This window comes from Momordica charantia (assembly GCF_013281855.1).
Source record: "Momordica charantia cultivar OHB3-1 chromosome 4 unlocalized genomic scaffold, Mcharantia_2.0 BLBB01000004.1, whole genome shotgun sequence".
NCBI classification, from domain to species: Eukaryota; Viridiplantae; Streptophyta; class Magnoliopsida; order Cucurbitales; family Cucurbitaceae; genus Momordica; species Momordica charantia.
In genome coordinates, this window is record NW_028275162.1 from 22,287,222 (window position 1) to 22,304,585 (window position 17,364).

The 17,364-nt window shown below is 36.3% G+C and overlaps 2 protein-coding genes across 7 annotated transcripts; one reads left to right on the forward strand and one right to left on the reverse strand.

Annotated features, from left to right (window-relative positions):
- Nucleotides 1–1,520: 1,520 nt before the first annotated feature.
- Nucleotides 1,521–4,802, reverse strand: PFD5 (prefoldin 5). 2 transcript variants are annotated; one of them, XM_088122733.1, is made up of 5 exons: nucleotides 4,460–4,802; nucleotides 4,138–4,241; nucleotides 3,573–3,650; nucleotides 2,642–2,690; nucleotides 1,521–1,857 (listed from the first exon to the last, which is right to left on the reverse strand). In XM_088122733.1, exons 1-5 carry the CDS (start codon nucleotides 4,665–4,667, stop codon nucleotides 1,847–1,849), a joined length of 450 nt encoding a protein of 149 aa, XP_087978859.1. In that variant the 5' UTR covers nucleotides 4,668–4,802; the 3' UTR covers nucleotides 1,521–1,846. The 2 variants fall into 2 exon arrangements, with proteins under 2 accessions (XP_087978859.1, XP_022141646.1); XM_022285954.2 differs by lacking the exon at nucleotides 2,642–2,690 and having other exon boundaries at nucleotides 4,460–4,798.
- Nucleotides 4,803–6,051: 1,249 nt separating this feature from the next.
- On the forward strand, nucleotides 6,052–17,104 carry LOC111011932 (Homeodomain-like superfamily protein). 5 transcript variants are annotated; one of them, XM_022285927.2, is made up of 18 exons: nucleotides 6,052–6,247; nucleotides 6,383–6,445; nucleotides 7,436–7,540; nucleotides 7,609–7,703; nucleotides 7,801–7,983; nucleotides 8,125–8,191; nucleotides 8,654–8,823; nucleotides 8,923–8,989; nucleotides 9,066–9,139; nucleotides 9,225–9,282; nucleotides 9,369–9,694; nucleotides 9,803–10,190; nucleotides 10,299–10,399; nucleotides 10,540–10,580; nucleotides 15,734–15,926; nucleotides 16,132–16,276; nucleotides 16,415–16,548; nucleotides 16,823–17,104. In XM_022285927.2, exons 3-18 carry the CDS (start codon nucleotides 7,498–7,500, stop codon nucleotides 16,994–16,996), a joined length of 2,259 nt encoding a protein of 752 aa, XP_022141619.1. In that variant the 5' UTR covers nucleotides 6,052–6,247; nucleotides 6,383–6,445; nucleotides 7,436–7,497; the 3' UTR covers nucleotides 16,997–17,104. The 5 variants fall into 5 exon arrangements, with proteins under 5 accessions (XP_022141619.1, XP_022141622.1, XP_022141623.1 ...); XM_022285930.2 differs by having other exon boundaries at nucleotides 9,066–9,126; nucleotides 9,218–9,282; XM_022285931.2 differs by having other exon boundaries at nucleotides 9,075–9,139.
- Nucleotides 17,105–17,364: the final 260 nt, after the last annotated feature.

The window sequence follows — 17,364 nt, forward strand, 5'->3', positions numbered from 1 at the left end:
GTTCTTTAATATATTTTTAACCTTTCTCAAAACATCTGCTAAGGATCCAACATCCATTTACTCTAGGATGATATACATAGAGCCATTATCATAAAGAGATTGGTAACAAACAACAATATAGTGACACTGCACTGATTGATTGATAGATTTTCATTTCTTGAATGATATGCTAGAGATACATTGATATGGTTTCAGATCGTTGTTTCATGAAATATATAAAGGCTTTTATCTTTTCTTTAGAGAGGATGGTTAAAAACTATAAAATAGGCATTGAAATAGAGCTCTACCTACACGTTGAAAAACATGATTCTCCTCTGGAATGTCGAACGAGCTGTCGAACATGTTAGTTTTAGGAGTTAATCGCTCGGAAATCACAGTTCTTCGACCTAATGATGATTATGATGCTTGATAATAATTAAGAAGGTAATTTTCGAGTAGTCGGGTTCAATCAAAAAGAGAGAACAGTCGAGTCGTCTTTGTCAAACCATGCGAGTGAAAGAGAGACGCAAGACAGGAGGAAAGTTAGGGTTTTTAAAAAAAGGGCAATAAGGTCTTTTTACTTCCAAAAGTCAAGTTCAAAAATTAAAAATTGGTGCCAAAGGTCTTACCCACCTAACCCAAGATTCTCACATTAGACATTTTGTATCTAATGGTATATAATTTTTACAACTCACATAATTATTAGACAGAAAAAATTAAAATAATTATTAGACAGAAAAAATTAAAAGGTCAAAGATTCTATTAAACACAAATTTCAATTTTATTTTATTAAATCCATCAATGTTAAAAATATCAAATTTTACGACACAGAATTAGAAGTTCTAATATCTTTTAGACACAAAATTACTCATATAATTATTAGACAGAAAATTAAAAGTTAAGATTCTGTTCGTTTTTCAAAAAAAAAATAAATAAATAAGATTCTGTTAAACACAAATTTCAAGTTTATTTTATTAAATCCATGTATGCTAAAAACATCAAATTTTACCACACAAAATTGAAGTTAAAAAACTTATAAGACACCTTTTAAAGTTTCAAGACCTAAAATTTAATAACTAAAAGTTGTAATTTAACCATATAACCCACTCATGTAATAACACTCAAAAAGCGAACAAATCAACTTGACCCACCGAGCCAAACCAAACCATATCTTAACAAAACCAATCAAAAAATCAAATCAATCCAGCATAACAAAATGGTTAAAAGTATTAGTAACCTTTCCTATTTTATCAGAAGTTCAAATTCTCACCCCCATAAATTGCAAAACATAATATTAGAGATTTTGACTTGCACCCCTCTACTTGTTAATATACAAATGCATCCCAAATTGAATTTATCCATAAAAATTCAACACATACTGAGTATAGTGCAATGCAAGTAATGCAAGTTCCTTTATCGAAATATTTTAATGAGAATAAATCTTGAGATATCCTAAAAAAATACTTCTCTACCTAAGAACGTCCATAGGGCAAAATTCTTTAAAAACCAATTCATGTGGCAGACAGGCTAAGACTGGAATCTATGATGCTGACAAATGCACAATATTTATATCCATGGATTGAGAATCAGAGGCGTTAAATCTTCCTTCTACAGATTCTAATTTCCTATAAAATCCTCCTCCCCTCACCAGTCACCACACAACAAATGGAATTTCCAACCATCCAGTGAATGTCTACCCTATAAAAATTTTGGTATTTTGAATGTCTTCGAGGTTGCGTTAACCAATCAATGCCTTCAAAACATATTACATGGTGACAGAATATTACCCTATGTTGCAGGAGCAGCAGCCATCTGCTTCCGTTTTTCTAGTAAGGCTGCCGCAGCTTCCTCTGCTATAATTTTCTTTCTAGTAGCAACCTGCATGTTGAAATGGTAAAAAAGTTAAGGGAAAATACAAATTTTGCAAAGGAAATGAATGTAGGAGACTTCCCAAGGACCAGCTTTTTGAGAGACAAAGATAGGATCATTACTAGGAGTCTCTAGGTAAATGTGGGCTGATACCCTAATTACCGTTATCTCTAGCCAATGCATATATAGACCGTAAAAATCTACTAAAGTGATTGAGAGCTTTGGACACTAGTATGTAACGAGACAAAGTGGTTCAGTTTGCAAAAGAGATTTTGAAGTATACTAAGAAAATATCAGTTGGTGAATGCATAATTGGGTATACGTTGATCGTGGGAACTAGATGAGTGTTCACCAAAAATCAGGATCCTCCTTGCCCTCAGTTCCTTAGCAAGATTAGGCCTTATGATGACAGCTTCATATTTTGTGGCTATTGGAGCATCAAAATTTGAACTGTAAAAACTGCTCAAGGACTAAGTCATCAAGGGCTCAAGTGTCAGTCCGACTCCACAACATTTGCTGTTGGAGGAACCATCAACACAGAGAGTCTAGAGGCAACTATTTTGCTGACTTGGCTCAAACAATTTCATATTTGATTCGAACATCGCAACAAAATCAATCAAGGCTTGAGCTTTGATCGCTATTCTCGACTCATAGGAGATATCAAACTCACTCACTTGGCTCAAACAATATATCTACTCAATGCGACTAGTCTTCTATTAACCCTAGATTCCCTATTGACGGTAAGTTCCAATTTCTGAAGTGCCAGAGATATGAGTGACCAAAAAGTGCTTACCTTCAATTATATGACGCAGCACAAAGTCAAACCAGTAGATCTTAATTGCCTACATAGAACATCATAGGGAACATATTGTACACGGTAACTTCAAACAATGAATATCTCAATTGACAACGTTTACTAAAAATAATATACTTGTTATTCTTTTGGACGGGAGCCCTTTTCCCTAGGGGGCATTCTCTGTTCGGGATGCTTTTTTGTTTGCCCTTGTATATCTTTTCATTTTTCACAATGTAAGTGCGGTTTCTTATAAAAAAATATATATACTGGTTGAATCACTCATAATATATATATATATATATATATTATTTTCAAAACACTTTTGAATACTTCTGAAAACTACTCTTTCTTTTCTAGTTTTTAAAATTTGGTTAAGATCTAAAAACATTTATTTATATAGATTACAAGATAAATAAAATTATTAGGAAACAGTCATGATTTTTAAAAACAAAAAACCAAAACCATTACCCAACAACCCTGAGATGTTTTTTTTCTTTAGTTGAAGGTTATCAAAAGGCCTAGAAACTTTTTTCTGGATGAATACAGAAAAATTATCCTGCAGGTTACGTATCCATCATAAACAGACTGACAGCACTGGCCAGAACGACATGTTATTGGCTCTTTAGTTCCATAACACGAAGCAACCCAAGCACAAGAAGAAAGAATATCCAGAGAGATATTTCTGTTAAAGATGATGTTCGACTATTTATATTTAAATATAAGTTAGAGTTAGTGGTGCCTCCTTTCTTGACCATCCCCTATTTCTTTACCAAGCATAATAATATTTCATACACATAGACACAAACAAAGATGCAGATTTAGAACTAAAGAAGTACAATATTTGGTTCAAATATCAACACTTCTTTCACTAGCATTCTAACTTGAGAACTATTTATTCCAAAATTCAACAACAAAATAGTCACAATACCTCGACTAGTTGATCATAATTCGACTTCAGCAATTTGATCTTACGATCACAATAATCCTTTCCTTCTGCCATCGTTTTCTGATTCAGCCATCAAATTACAACAATCAAGTCATGAAAGCACATCTCCAACATTAATACATGGGGATTACAAGATATATACTGCTATCGTTGGTGTCAAAGCAGCGTCATCTTGGATCATAATTCTTAATCATTAAATCATAACATCCTAACCAATGATAAATAACTACCATGTATAGAAGGCAAATCTGCAGGTAAGCCATTGGGCAATAGAAAGCCAAAGAAAAATAGCATGCATCCAGCATCTCTCAGCAGAAAGGCATGACATTACATTGTGAATAATAAATCACTGAAAACATTTTGCAACACAAGTACATCAGTCATATGTAGAAAAAATAAGTTAAAATTTTCAGCTACACGAATCTCAAATAGGTTCTTTTTTTTTCTTCTTGGTATAAAGAATTAACGTGGGATGCAAGAAAAATAATGAATCAAAAATTGAAGAATGGCAATCAAACAAATAGGTCAGAAAGTCCACTAAGCTGACCTCAACGAAGTATCCAGTGCCGACATCCACCAAGACCTTATTGGCATCATCGAGCCTACCAGCAACATAAAGCGACGCCGTAAGAGGCACCAACATCTGCTTGCCTATAAAGAAAGCATTAAAAAAACCTAATTACCAGCCAATACACAATCAAGCAAGCATAACACACACTATCTCATCGAACAATCACAGCAAATAATCAACGATGAAACAAAACCACAGAAAAAACAACGAGGAATTGTGGGTTCCGATCTGGACCCAAACACACACCAGTTTTGAGCAACGAAAGCAGAAAAAATAACCGAAATGGAGAGCAGGTAACCTTGTGGACGGAGGGAGAGGTCGTGAAGGGCAGCGAAGGCAGCGTCGAGGCGAGTAGAGGCGGTGCGAATGTTGTTGAGGCTCTCGTGAAGGAGATTGACTTCGAGATCGGTCTGTTCCTTGAGGGCTCTGAGTTGATCCACACTCATCTTCTCCAACTCCGACGACCGCGACGCTTCGCTGCTGCCCGCTCCTCTCCTCGACGCCATGTCTTCTCTGCAATCTGCGAGCTCGAAGTCGAGACGAGAGTTCTCAGACCTTGAATCTTGATCGAATCCAATGGAGGGTTTTGGGGGTAATTGGGGTTACTCGCTGCCCTTCTCCATAGTCGGATCGTATTTGTCAAAATGTTATTGGAGAAAAATTTTTAAAATTAAAATTAAAGTATCATTTTCGTCCCCCTCTCTTTTTTTTTTCTTTAAGGATAAATACAAGTAAGTAATTTTTTTTCCAATTATCCACGTAAGTCTATTAGATAGAAAATTTAAAGTTCAAAGACTCACAATTGTATATGAACTTTAAATTTTATAAACTAAACTTTATAGTTTGGGTAGGTTTAGAGTCTACTGTGTGGATAGTTAGTTTGAGAACATGTGTTCGCACTTTAGTCATGTCAATGATGAAATGAGAATTGGTAGAGTCATGTGTTGTTTATTCAAAAGACGATTCAACTAGACTTGACCTGAGAAGAAAATACATATGCTGAAAATTATGCTGACTCGTTGTAAGAAGGTGGATAGCATTAGCATAAAATTCATTGACACCAAATATAAGTGATGCATTTTAAGAGACATAGTTTCACATTTCCAAAGGTACGCAATCTCTAATCAATTTAAGTAAACTCGAATTGACACTAGCTAGTATTAAATACTAAAAGTTGTATAGTATACATGGTTCGTCACCACATCGATGTAAGATTTTGTTCGCATTAGATCGTCTTGTCAGCAGCTCACTTCAACTTGCTAGCTAACATGACACATCGTCTAAAATCTCACCTCAACACTAAATCAACAAGATATGTTTAATCTCATTTACGTAGTCTTAACTGAATAAATTAAATTAAAGAAAATTTGATTATCAATTTGTGATAAATTGTGTTGATGGTCAAATGAACTTAGCTCAATGCTACGACATTTATCTACAATTGAGAGGTCGTGATTTCGAATCATTCCCACTCACTCGTTGTACTTAAGAAAAGAAAATTGCATTGAATTTATTTCCTCAATTAGATAATATCACGATATTATTTACATTAATAATAAGTGGGGTTCACATCCATGTTAAAAAAGGACAAGTAAAATGGAATTAGTGGATTATAATATAATTATTCAACACTAATTATACAAATAGTTAAAAGAAAAGGCTTGATAAAAAAAAAAGAAAAAGAAAAGAAAAAACTATAACTTTTAAAAGTAAAATTCTGCTCAATAATCAAAATACAGCCAACCGCCCAACCCACCCGATCAACTATGAACTATCAATAGAATCGAACCGATCGGTTCGTTGGGTTAATAGAAAACCAAACAGAAACCGAACTGAGTTATACCCATGATCTATCAATATTGTGGGAACGCCATGTACGACGGATTTTTTTTTTTAATAAAGAACGTGCCACTTTCGTTTTCCGCTTCATTCACAAAATCCTCTCTCTGAAACTGAAGTTACCGGCCGGCGGTGAGTTTATCGCCCGAACGGAGTTTTCTTAATCAGGGTTTTCGGCGGCGCCCGGTGGGGAAGCTCGAGCACGTTGAATTGGACGTATTAGGGCTGAGCTTATCGGCGAAATTGGGTGTTGTTTCTGCCCTTGTAACTTCCATTTTTATTGTTAATTTCAGGGGAAGGTTTAGCCCTCTTACCCAAATACCCAGAAGATTTTGTCGAGTTTTTTGATTTTCATCGCTCCTTCTCTTGTCTCTATACTCAGCTCGTTGTCGTCGTCACTCTCAGTTTATTTTGGAAGTCAGACGCCGCAAGGTGAAAAGAACAGGTATTTTATTGTCTCTAGTACCAATTTGTTTGGCAAGGTTATACATTGTTTTTTCTATGAACAAATACACTGAATCCTCATGCAGACTGATGGTGGATATTTTGTTTTAAATTATAATACGAGTTCTGTGATCTGGACTGCAGAGTTTAATTTTTGTTGTTAAAGGTAGTCTGTGTAAAGTGGTTTCATCGCTGAATTGAGCTTTGTATAGGATTGATCTCTGCAAAATCTGCAAAACTTAGAATATGGTTCTAAACTCGTCATAACCGCTTATGTTATTATCTCCCGTTATTCGACCAAGTTTTCATCTCCCTAATATTTTCTCCTAACTCCTTAGAGGGCAAGAGATATTTGAGGTTTTTACGTGATTTCAAAAGGGCATATAATTCGGAATTATTACAATTTGTTCGTTGATGAAAATTGCAATATGATCTTCATTTATGATGTTCGATTCATTCTTCAGTTATTTTCTCTATGTTTACTTTTACTAATCATGTATTGATATTTTGAAGTCCTCATACTCTTATACTCCATTTTTTAATTGACATTTTTTTATTGTCAATTAAAAAATATGTATCTATACTTCATATAAGATCGGGTAGTTCATGTTTTATTACAATAAGTATTAAAAAAAATACTAAATATTGCTTCATAGAAGAACAATCATTTATTTATTTAAGTGTCTCCATGTAGGATGCGTTTTGTGTGCTTTTTTTTTGTCCTTAAAGAGTAAATATCTTTGCTTTTCGGTGCTTCTTGTGCCCAGTAAACACTGCCACTATTCCCAATTTGAATATTTCCTTTTGCTCTTTTTGCGTGTTTTGATTGTCCCTAAGGACCAAGAATTTTGCTTTGGAGCTTTCTCGTGCGTAGAAAACACTGCAACCATACCCAACTTCAATTTTACCTTTTACCCCTTAGTTTCTAGTTTCTACTAAATCCTACATATATCTGCGAGCTTTTATTTATGATTTCTTGCTTACTAAAAAGGAATCAGAAGCTTCCATAACGTCCAAAGGCTTCTTGGTGTTGACAAACTCAGGGCTTCATTTATGGACCCGTTTGATGAAATTCTTTCTGATCCTGGTGTCACAGGTAAGTTTTGCTTACATTGCGCATTTATATTTTCTTGATAATTAGCAATTGATGTAGGTTTTCTGCAGCCCGCACTGGCGGTAGATTTCAACCAAAGATCAAACCGCGTCCAAAAAAACAAACTGTGGCACCACAATTGTCCACACTATCTCAGGATAAAAAGGTATGACCTATGCAGCATCTTTTATTGGCTTGAGTGATAGACGACCAACTTAGGATATCTCTGAGAAAATGTTTCTGTGAATCTATGTTGTCTGTAGGAAACAATATCAGATTCTATATCTTGTCACGATGGTAGTGGAGACACAAAATCAATCAAATCATCATCCCAACTTCCTGTGATAGAGGAGAACAAGGAATCTGAAGATGATTTGTTATTGGCTACCACGATATCTGATTTCAATGATTGTTCACGTCCAATCTCTGTGGAAAGTGCCGAAAGGGTATAATTTACTTGTTATGGTTTAACCATGCTTAGTGCCAAAACACCAGAAAATTGGTCATATGGATTTTTCTATTCTAGTATAAACCTTATATTACTTCATTTGTAAGTTTGATTTGGTAATGAAATTTGTTGTTTCCAGGTAGACTCTATGCAGTTTGATTTGGATTCTTGTGTTAGTATTCTTCCTTCAGATTCTACTACCGATGGTAAGTACTAGTTCAGGACCGTTGAAATTTTGATAAATTGGTACATTTGAAAAGACACTTTCAAAATATCCCAGTACTTATAAATTGCAATATAATTCTATTTATGAATTGAATGGTATTGAGTTTCAACTTGACATCAACAAGCTCAAAAAAGAAAGTTGTTGTAGCATCTTTGATCTCAAAAGAAAAGCCCAAGTTTTCCATCAGTTTTAAAGACTATTTGTTATGAACGGAAGGTTTGGGCTTTGAGGGAGGTAAGCAATATTGTGGTGGTTAGCGAGCTTAGGAGGGGAGGGTCCAACTGTCCAAGTACCATAAATAGTTTGGTAGTTTCTTATCTTTTTATGTTTCAATATAATTTTCGAGTCTTATTGTTTGGTTCCTAACATTGTCTTGGAGACAGGTATTCCATTGATGTTCAAGATGATGGGTTACTGATGCAGTTGGTCTTGCTTCTTTTAGGTCCAGCTGGAAGCGAAAATCTGACTGATGACACCAAAAATTTGGGGGTATTGAATTGTTCCCATCCAAGTGTCTCTACAGCTGATGAGGCTGCAGTTTTAGATCAAAGTGGACTAGAGTTAACTCAAACCGAGGATGGGCATTTCAGTGATGGCAAAATAGCAGGAGAGGTATTGTGATAATTATCAATTTATTAAATATAGTAGAGGATAGGTTCATTATTTTATTTTATTTCTCAATTCTGTACTAATAGTCATTCTTATTTTCAGAATATAGACATGTTTTATGGATTGGAATGTCTAGATGATTTTCATAACCAGCCGAAGAATGAAGCAGGTGAGTTATTGACATTTATGATATCTCTCGTCCCTTTCTTGTGCTTGTTCTAAGGTATTTTCTCATACATCTAAAGATCCTGCAGGTCTTCAGCAAGCTACATTCTCCAGCGAGGATGGAGATTTGGAAAAACAAAGGTTGGAAATAGAGGTGAAATTCATGTTTTGTTAACAAGTGGAGTTTTTTACTTCAAAAGCTTCTTTCTTTACTCGTTGACATATGGTCAAGGTTTCAGGAATGTGGGGCTGATATCGCCAAAGATGGACTTAATTCAGAGGCTACTACTCCATCTGGTAAGACAAATTTCACTAACTTAGTCGTTTTATAGTTGTTTCATTTTTGACATATGATGATTTTATTAAATTCATTTTGTTTTCAGGACATTGCAAGTACAGACCAAAGCCCAGAATGAGAACTACAAAAGAAGACACTTACACCCAAATCTCTCAGCCAGAAATATCTAATATGCTTCCACCATCTCCACAAGTGACTTCTTGCGATAATAGATGCATCAATGAAGCCTCAATTGCTACCCATTCAGATGGCATTCTTAATGATTCATCGATCAACTTTGATGGTTACACTTCTGTCAACCAGGATACTGAAGCACCTGTTAATGTAGAGTCATTAGAATATGACTCTTATGGAGACATACTGGTGGAGGATTTTAATTCAGATGATCAGGATGAGATGTCAAGAGGAGTGGTAATATAAATGACTGTTGAAATATGTACTTAAATATGCAATAGTTTTTAGTTTACAAAATTTAGTTTGGTTGTTTTAACTTGTTATATTTGTAATTGAGGTTTTTAGAGTGGTAAGAGTGGCAACGAAAAACCTTCAGTGGAACCAAATATTTCTCAGCAGCAAGAGAGTTTTCCCCAAGTTGTTGAAGAAAATGAGCACAAAAAAACTTCAAGGAAGTTGAGAAAGCAGGTTTCTCATCACCTTGATGATCCAGAAGATGGCGTCGATGAAAATCAGAACTTCCCTAATGAACCCTCTAATGGAGATGGCTGTAACAAAAATGAAACCTCAATATCTCGAGGAAAAAAGGCTTCAAAAAAGTCTTCAAAAACTTCTAGTGAGAATGAAAAACCAACTCGAAAGCGCAAGGAGGCTAATAAAGCAGTTCCAGATGTGCAAGCCGAAAAGCGTCCTAAGAAGTTCTCCCATTCAACTCGTCGGAATAGAAGGCAAGGTAACTACCTCTGCAGCTGCCTATGCTTTAAACCTCTAGTAACTATTATGTATAGATGATGTAGTAATGTGCTTTTTTCAGATCATTAATTATTTTCTGCCTTCACAGTAAACAAGGTTTTGCTTGAAACTCCGGAGGATGAAATTGACTTTCAAAAGATAAGTTTTAGGGATCTGATTATTTATCATGAGTACAAGGAGAAGTTAGAGGTACATATTCTTTTTAGTACCTCTTAAGCTGCACTGAACTGATAACTTTATTTCTTTAGCTGGCCTGTTTTAGCCTTTTTCTGCATACTTTCTTCACTTCTACTAACGAGTTGCCATGGGTGCTATTATTATTAATGTAGAAGAAAGAGGCCAGCACAAGAAGACCAGCAACAAATCAAAGGTCCAAATCTTTTAAGTCATCTTTTCTTTGTTGCTATAAATTGGTCATAATGAATAAAATTGTTTTGTTTTATTGTCATTATTTTTTATGAAAAATAAAATGAAGATAAGTCATCTTTTATTGTCACGTTGTGAGACACCAATGGACTCTTTAATGCATGTGGCCTTTTTCTCTTTTATTATTTCTTGGTGACTCTTTGCATATATGCTATATATGCAAATTTCCTTGATGGAATTTAGACTCTTTGCATATAATTCATATATGCTACATGTGCTTGTGGCCTTTTTCCCTTTTTTGTAATTTCATACTATGAATAAAATTGTTTCTTTCCCAAAAAGAAAAAAAGAGATGTGCAAATGCCCTTGCAGATGTAACATGAATAGGAAGAGTGTGTGAAATTGAAAACTTAGTTTTTAGTAGTTCGTACCTGTTTCCAAATATGTGTTTGGTACATTAAACACGTTGGATGTGTAGTAATAGATGCAATTGGTATTTATTGAAGTATAAAGAACTATCTCAATGTATGAGATGAAATAGATAAAAGGAGATAGAGTAGAAAACTTCTTTTTAGAGGGATGGGTTGGAAATCAGCCTCTAGCCCTTCGTTTCCCTAGCACTTTTGAGTTATCAGTCAAGGAAGACTTGATGGTTTTTGATACCTGGGAAGAAAAATTAAGATCTTGGAGAATGTTTGTGAGAAGAAACCTAAAGGGATGGGAAACTGAACAAATTTTGCTGAGTTCTGAATTTTTTAGAGGAGAACGGTCAATTTCTAAGATTGGTAGACAGGAGATGCTGGAAATTTGACAATTTGGAAACTTCTAGTGATTTTTGTTCTTTTTTTTTTTTTTTTTAAAAGCTGTTAAAACTTATCTACTTGGACATTTTGTATCAGTATTGACTATTGAGGAAATCAAGAAGCTTACTCTTCGTTGAGATGCCGTTCAAAAGAGACTCTTAACGTAGACCCCCCTCTCCCCACTTTCACATGCCAATTGAAGAGCTTTTTTGTAACTCTCGTTGTTTTTAGCTATGGGATGAGACTTATTGTACCTGAATCGGCTTCTGTAAATGTCTCTTATTAATATCTTGGCTTGTGATAAATATGGTTAAAGAAGTTATTTTTTAATTTATTTATTGGATGAGAAACAAATATTTCCATTATGTGATGAAATATACAATAGGAGAAGAATCCAAGAAAGGAGAGTTACATGAAGGCCTAGCTCATGAAAAACCATTTGAACTATAGCTTGAAAAAGAGGTAAAATAACATTTACACCAGCTTAAATAGAGTTCGGGTTTGAATTTCATAGATAATATGGATGGTAATGTATATAATGATAGGTAAATGAAAGTGGACCTTGGGGCGAGCGTGGGTGATCTTGGGTATAGGGGAGCAAAGCTCCGACTCCTAGTTATATATAAAAATAAAAAAGATAGCCAAATGAAAGACTAAGGCCAAAACCAAAACACCATCGAGGAAGATGTTTTTTTTTTTTTTTTTTTGGATAAGAAACGAAACTTTCATTGAGAAGAATGAAAAGAGAAACAAAAGAAACCAAAGGGGCCTACAAAAAAACAACCCCGAGAGGAGTCCCTTACAGGAACGGACTCCAATCCAAAAGAATGAGACCTAATGGATAATTACAAAAGGCCTTAGAAACAGAGCCCCATACAGAAGAATCTAATGAGATCCCAAACATAATCAACAGATTTCTCCACCTCTCTAAACAGCCTATTATTTCTCTCTAATCAAATCCCCCAAATAGCAGCCAGAAAACAGGCCTGCCACAAAAAACGACCCCTATCACGAAAAGGGGGGTGTAACAACACCTCCTCCATCATCCCCCTACAATCTCTGGAACGGACCCAAGACAAGCCAAAGCAATCAAAGAAACGGGGCCAAACATCCTGAGCGAACTGACAACTCCATAACAAGTGCTCCAAATCTTCAGAGGCATTCCTACAGAGAACGCACCATTGCGGGCCCAGACAAAAGGAAGACATCATAGGGATACGATCTAAAGTATTGACTTTCCCAAGTAAAACTTGCCACCCGAAGAATTTGCTTCTTCAGAATCTTAATCTTTCAAAGAGAGTTGAACCAACAGGTCGAAGGAGAAGGGGAAATCAAAATATCAAAATAAGATTTACAAGAAAAACCTATCGAGGGGTTGGGGGACCACATTCCCACATCCTCCTTCCCAGCAAATAAAGACACTCAGACAACAACACCAACAACTCGGACACCTCTAAAGACTCCTGATCCGTCAAAGGACGAGAGAGGCCTAAAGAAATGGAATTAACCTCCCCCCAGGATTCAAAATCTTGGCCATCGAAAGAAGCCTATTTTCAGATAGAAAATAAAGCCGAGGGAAAGCAAGACACAAAGGTTTATCACCAACCCACGAATCCTCCCAGAAATAAGTATTTTGACCATCCCCCACAACAGCACGAAGAGAACGAGAAAAAGCAGGGAAACACGAAGCGATAGCCTTCCAGGGATTGTTATTGCTCACCTTAAGACCACCTCCAAAGACCCGGTCAAACAGGTGAGGCCCGTATTTACTCACAATGATCCTTCGCCACAGGGCCCTAGGTCCATAGAAGAAGCGCCATAACCATTTAGCTAGAAAAGCCTCATTCTTAAGCCTCAAGTTTCCAATACCCAAACCCCCCGCATCTAGATGCTTTGTAACCACCTTCCAATTGACTAGATGAGTACCACCCCCCTCCTCTACTCCCTCCCAAAGAAAATCCCTCATGATCTTTTCTAGTCCCTTACTAACAGCCATTGGGATTTTAAATAGAGTCATAAGGTACGACGAAATTCCCCTCAAAACAGATTGAATTAATGTAAGTCTCCTTCCTTTATAAAAATACGCTTCCTTCCAAGAAGAAAGACGCTTCTGCAACTTTTCACACACCGGCATCCAGAAAGTCACTCCTAGGATTATGACCTAAAGGAAGACAAAGATCGGAGGAAGGAAACTCACCAACTTCGCACCCAACCAGGGAAGCCCACCCTCTAAGCTTACCCACGTCACAATTCACCCCCAAAAGAGAGCTTTTGCCTCGATTGATCTTAAGGCCAGAAAGAGCTTCAAAAAAACCAAGGAGTCAGTTAAGATTATTGAAAGCATTGTCCTTACCAGAACAGAAAAAGACAGTATCATCTACAAACTAAAGGTGAGAGAGGGTCACTTTCTCCCTACCCACTTCAAAGGCTCCCAAACTCCCTTTCTCGACCCCGACGGAGACTAACCTGCTAAGAATGTCTACCACCAAGGAAGATGTTGAGTTGAACGTTTTGTTATCTCGTTCCCTCCATAAACACCAAATGAAAGCTCTGATAAAGAGAGACCACATAATTGTTTTCCCTTTTAAATGGTATCACTAGCAGGGCCCATCAACGAGATTTTGACAACAAGACTCAACTGTAGAATTGATTGATTAGGACACGAGCAGGTACTTTAAAGCCTATGTGACCAATGCACTTATGCTGCCTTCACTCAAACACTTTGAAAGAAGCAAGGACAAGGAGCGAAGCTGCTTCATTGAGTTGATGAGGGGAAGAGGAAGAGTTTTTTAAATAGATTCACTAAGCTAGCTTCACTCTTAAAATACCTGAATTAGAGGAGCGGTACGAGCTACCTACTCTACTAATAGGCCTACTACAAAAGAAAGGAAGGCTATTTGAGATCATTTTTCAAGGCTCAAGTGCTCAGACCCATAAGATCGATTAAGGAAGACCCATTAAGTAAGGGAGGGGAACTAATTCCAGATATCGATTAACTGCTTGCCAATCGAGACCTAGACTGACAGATTGACCTGTTGACCAGATAGGAATGCCCATACTAATTGTGACAGGAGAGATCGATCGAGTTGAATAGATAGCTCGCGATTGAGAGACTTTCCAGTTGACAGAAGAGCGATTGCAAGAGATTGGAGAAAAAAAGATAGATGGCGCACAAATTGACTTATTACTGCCTATCGATCTCTGCAGCAGCCTTTGACTAGGGAAGAAAAGAGTGAGTTACTTACCGCAGGGAAAGAACGATGGAGTCCACTGACCGACCAAAGAGATGGAAGGCACGCATGACAAGAGAAGGGGGTGACGGAACGACAACTGGTAGGATTTAGTGAGACCTACCAGAGAGAAGGCAAGATTGATTGACCCATAATAGCTATTCCTATCTCACACCGTTACTACCTCTCGTGTCCCTTTATCCTTTTAGCCAAGAAAGACTAGAGCAACAGCACTATTGCAAGCTATAAAGGGAAGTCCTGAGCTATCGGTCCCTCGTACTAGGGATATCACTGGTGAAGCCTTACCTTCAGTTAAAGATTAGAAAAAAGAGTACACACCACGAGGATGACCCCTCCTGAGACGTATGGTGAGACTTGTACGCTGAAGCTGTCAAGTCCATACAAGGATACCGTTTCACTCGGAGAACAATTGAATGATCAAAGCGAAATGCTTTAGGCCGGCAAAGAAGTCTGCCAACTTAGCTTCCACAATGAACCCCCAGAATCTACTTGAAAATTCACAAGAGACAAATAGATGGTCTTGAGTCTTTGCAGCACTTCATACACCAATTTGGGGAAGTAGCTAGCATTGGAAGTCTTCTTTAAATCCTATATTTAGTGTTTATGGCTCTGTGGCTGAGTTCCCTACAAAAGAACTTGACTTTTCTAGGGTGCTTTTCTCTCTATATATTATTGTATAATGAGGAAGGTTGAATTTCCTGATCATTAGCAATTTCTTTAAGCAAATACTTGACAGATAGTTTGTTGGAGGGATCAATTGGCTTAGTCCAGCTGTAGAACTGTTATCGTATCTCACTTCGCTCCAGTTTCCCATTTGTACATAAGCGAAGAGAGGTGGTTTAGAAACACTTCTACTGTAGAAGAGTTTTTGATATTAGTATCGGTAATTAGAATGCCGCTGTTGTGTGTGAGTTTTGAGGGAATTTTAATTTGAAAAAAAGTTTCAAGTGTCGATTCATTGAGTACATATGGCATCATGTTCTTTGATGATAATTATCACTTGAAGAAACTTGCATTTTTAGTTAAGCTGTCTTCTTGGTGGTGTTGTTTGTTTGTTATCTTTTTACTTGTTAAATTTTTTTGACTCGTTCTTTTATGTACAGAACTGACACTGTCCGTGAAGAATTTTATAATGATGAAGAGGAAAGCATTGCTTCTGAACAAGGCAGAGGCAGTGATGACGATGAAACACCTGATGTAGTTGACATGACTTCTGCTTACTTCAATTACCAGTCCTTCATGGACAAAACGCCACGTACAAAGTGGTCGAAGCAGGATACAGAGCTTTTTTATGGGGTAACTAGAATTTTTTCAATCAACCTTCTTATTTTTTGTGAAATTTCACTAGAAGAATGCTAGAGCATTTAAAAAGTTATAAGGTCTGGGAGATGGATAATTTGGAACGGATCAACTCTCTGTTCCTCTGGAGTTTTTGCTCACTGTTCACACAGCTAGAAGTTTTCTAGCATTGGACTCAGCTATCTGTTCACACATTTTTTAGGCAGTTCGACAATTCGGAACAGATTTTTGTATGATACAACAGTTGTTTCCCGGCAGAACACGCCGTCAAATTAAGCTTAAATTTAAAAGCGAAGAACGCCATCATCCATTACGTCTATCTGATGCTATAACTAATCGTGCAAACGGTAATACTTGTTTCATTTTCCCTTTCCTCCATAATTTTACATGCTATATGACTAATCATGTGTCTCTTTTCTTATAACCCTGTCCATTTATATTCTGTTTTGGTTTGGGTATGATCTTTATGGTCGAGTTTTTTGCAGACCACTCCCATTTTCTATCGGTGATTGGGCAGCTGAAAGAAGCTGCTAATAAGGCAAAACAGGAGGCCAATCAAGATGAGTTGACTGAAAATACTGGGGATGAAGAACTGCCAGAGTTGTCTCCTGAAACTAACGTATGTTTGCTTTTTCTTGTCTTACGTTTTTGGGTTGATTGATGATTTAAGATCTACCAAGATGCAATTGTGTTATATGGTGTGTAAGCTAGTCTGTTTGGGTCGATTTTCAGCCAAAGTTGATGTGAAATCGATCGAAACCAAACTTAATTGAACAAAAACTGAACTGACCGACAGAACTGACTTAGTTTGGTCGCTTTCATCGAACTCTTTTCAACTTAGGCACGGAGATACATTCATTTAATTTTGCACCAAACTTTGGTTGTGTGAACAGGAGGAAGAAGTAGCAAAACCTGGAGAAGGAGAAGGAGAAGGAGAAGGAGAAGGAGAAGCGCAGAACACAGAAAAGGAAGAACGTGTTGGTGAAATTCATAGTCCATTAAAATCCGATGCAGCAAGTGATGATGATGATCCTCATAGATGGGATGAATACAAATTTGATTTTTGAAGTTATTCCCACTTATTTGGTTTTACGTTTACCAAAAGAAGGATATATTACTTTGTTTGAACTAATTAGGGCCAATTTTGGTTTTTTATTTATTGTTTCTTGTTTCTAGCTTTTGAGAAACATACTGTTTCTCTTTCTTGTTTCTTATTTTTAAAAAACGTTTCTAAAATTGTACAATTTTTTTTAAACGAGGGTGGGTTTCTTGTTTTCATTTTCAATTTTTTTTTAAAACATAAAATCAAAACATTATTATATTATTATTGACTTATAAAATACATAATCAATATTAAAAAGTAAATATAAGATAAAAAATTGATTTGAAAAAATAATTTCATGTAAGAAAGTTAATACTTTTAATTTAAAACTCT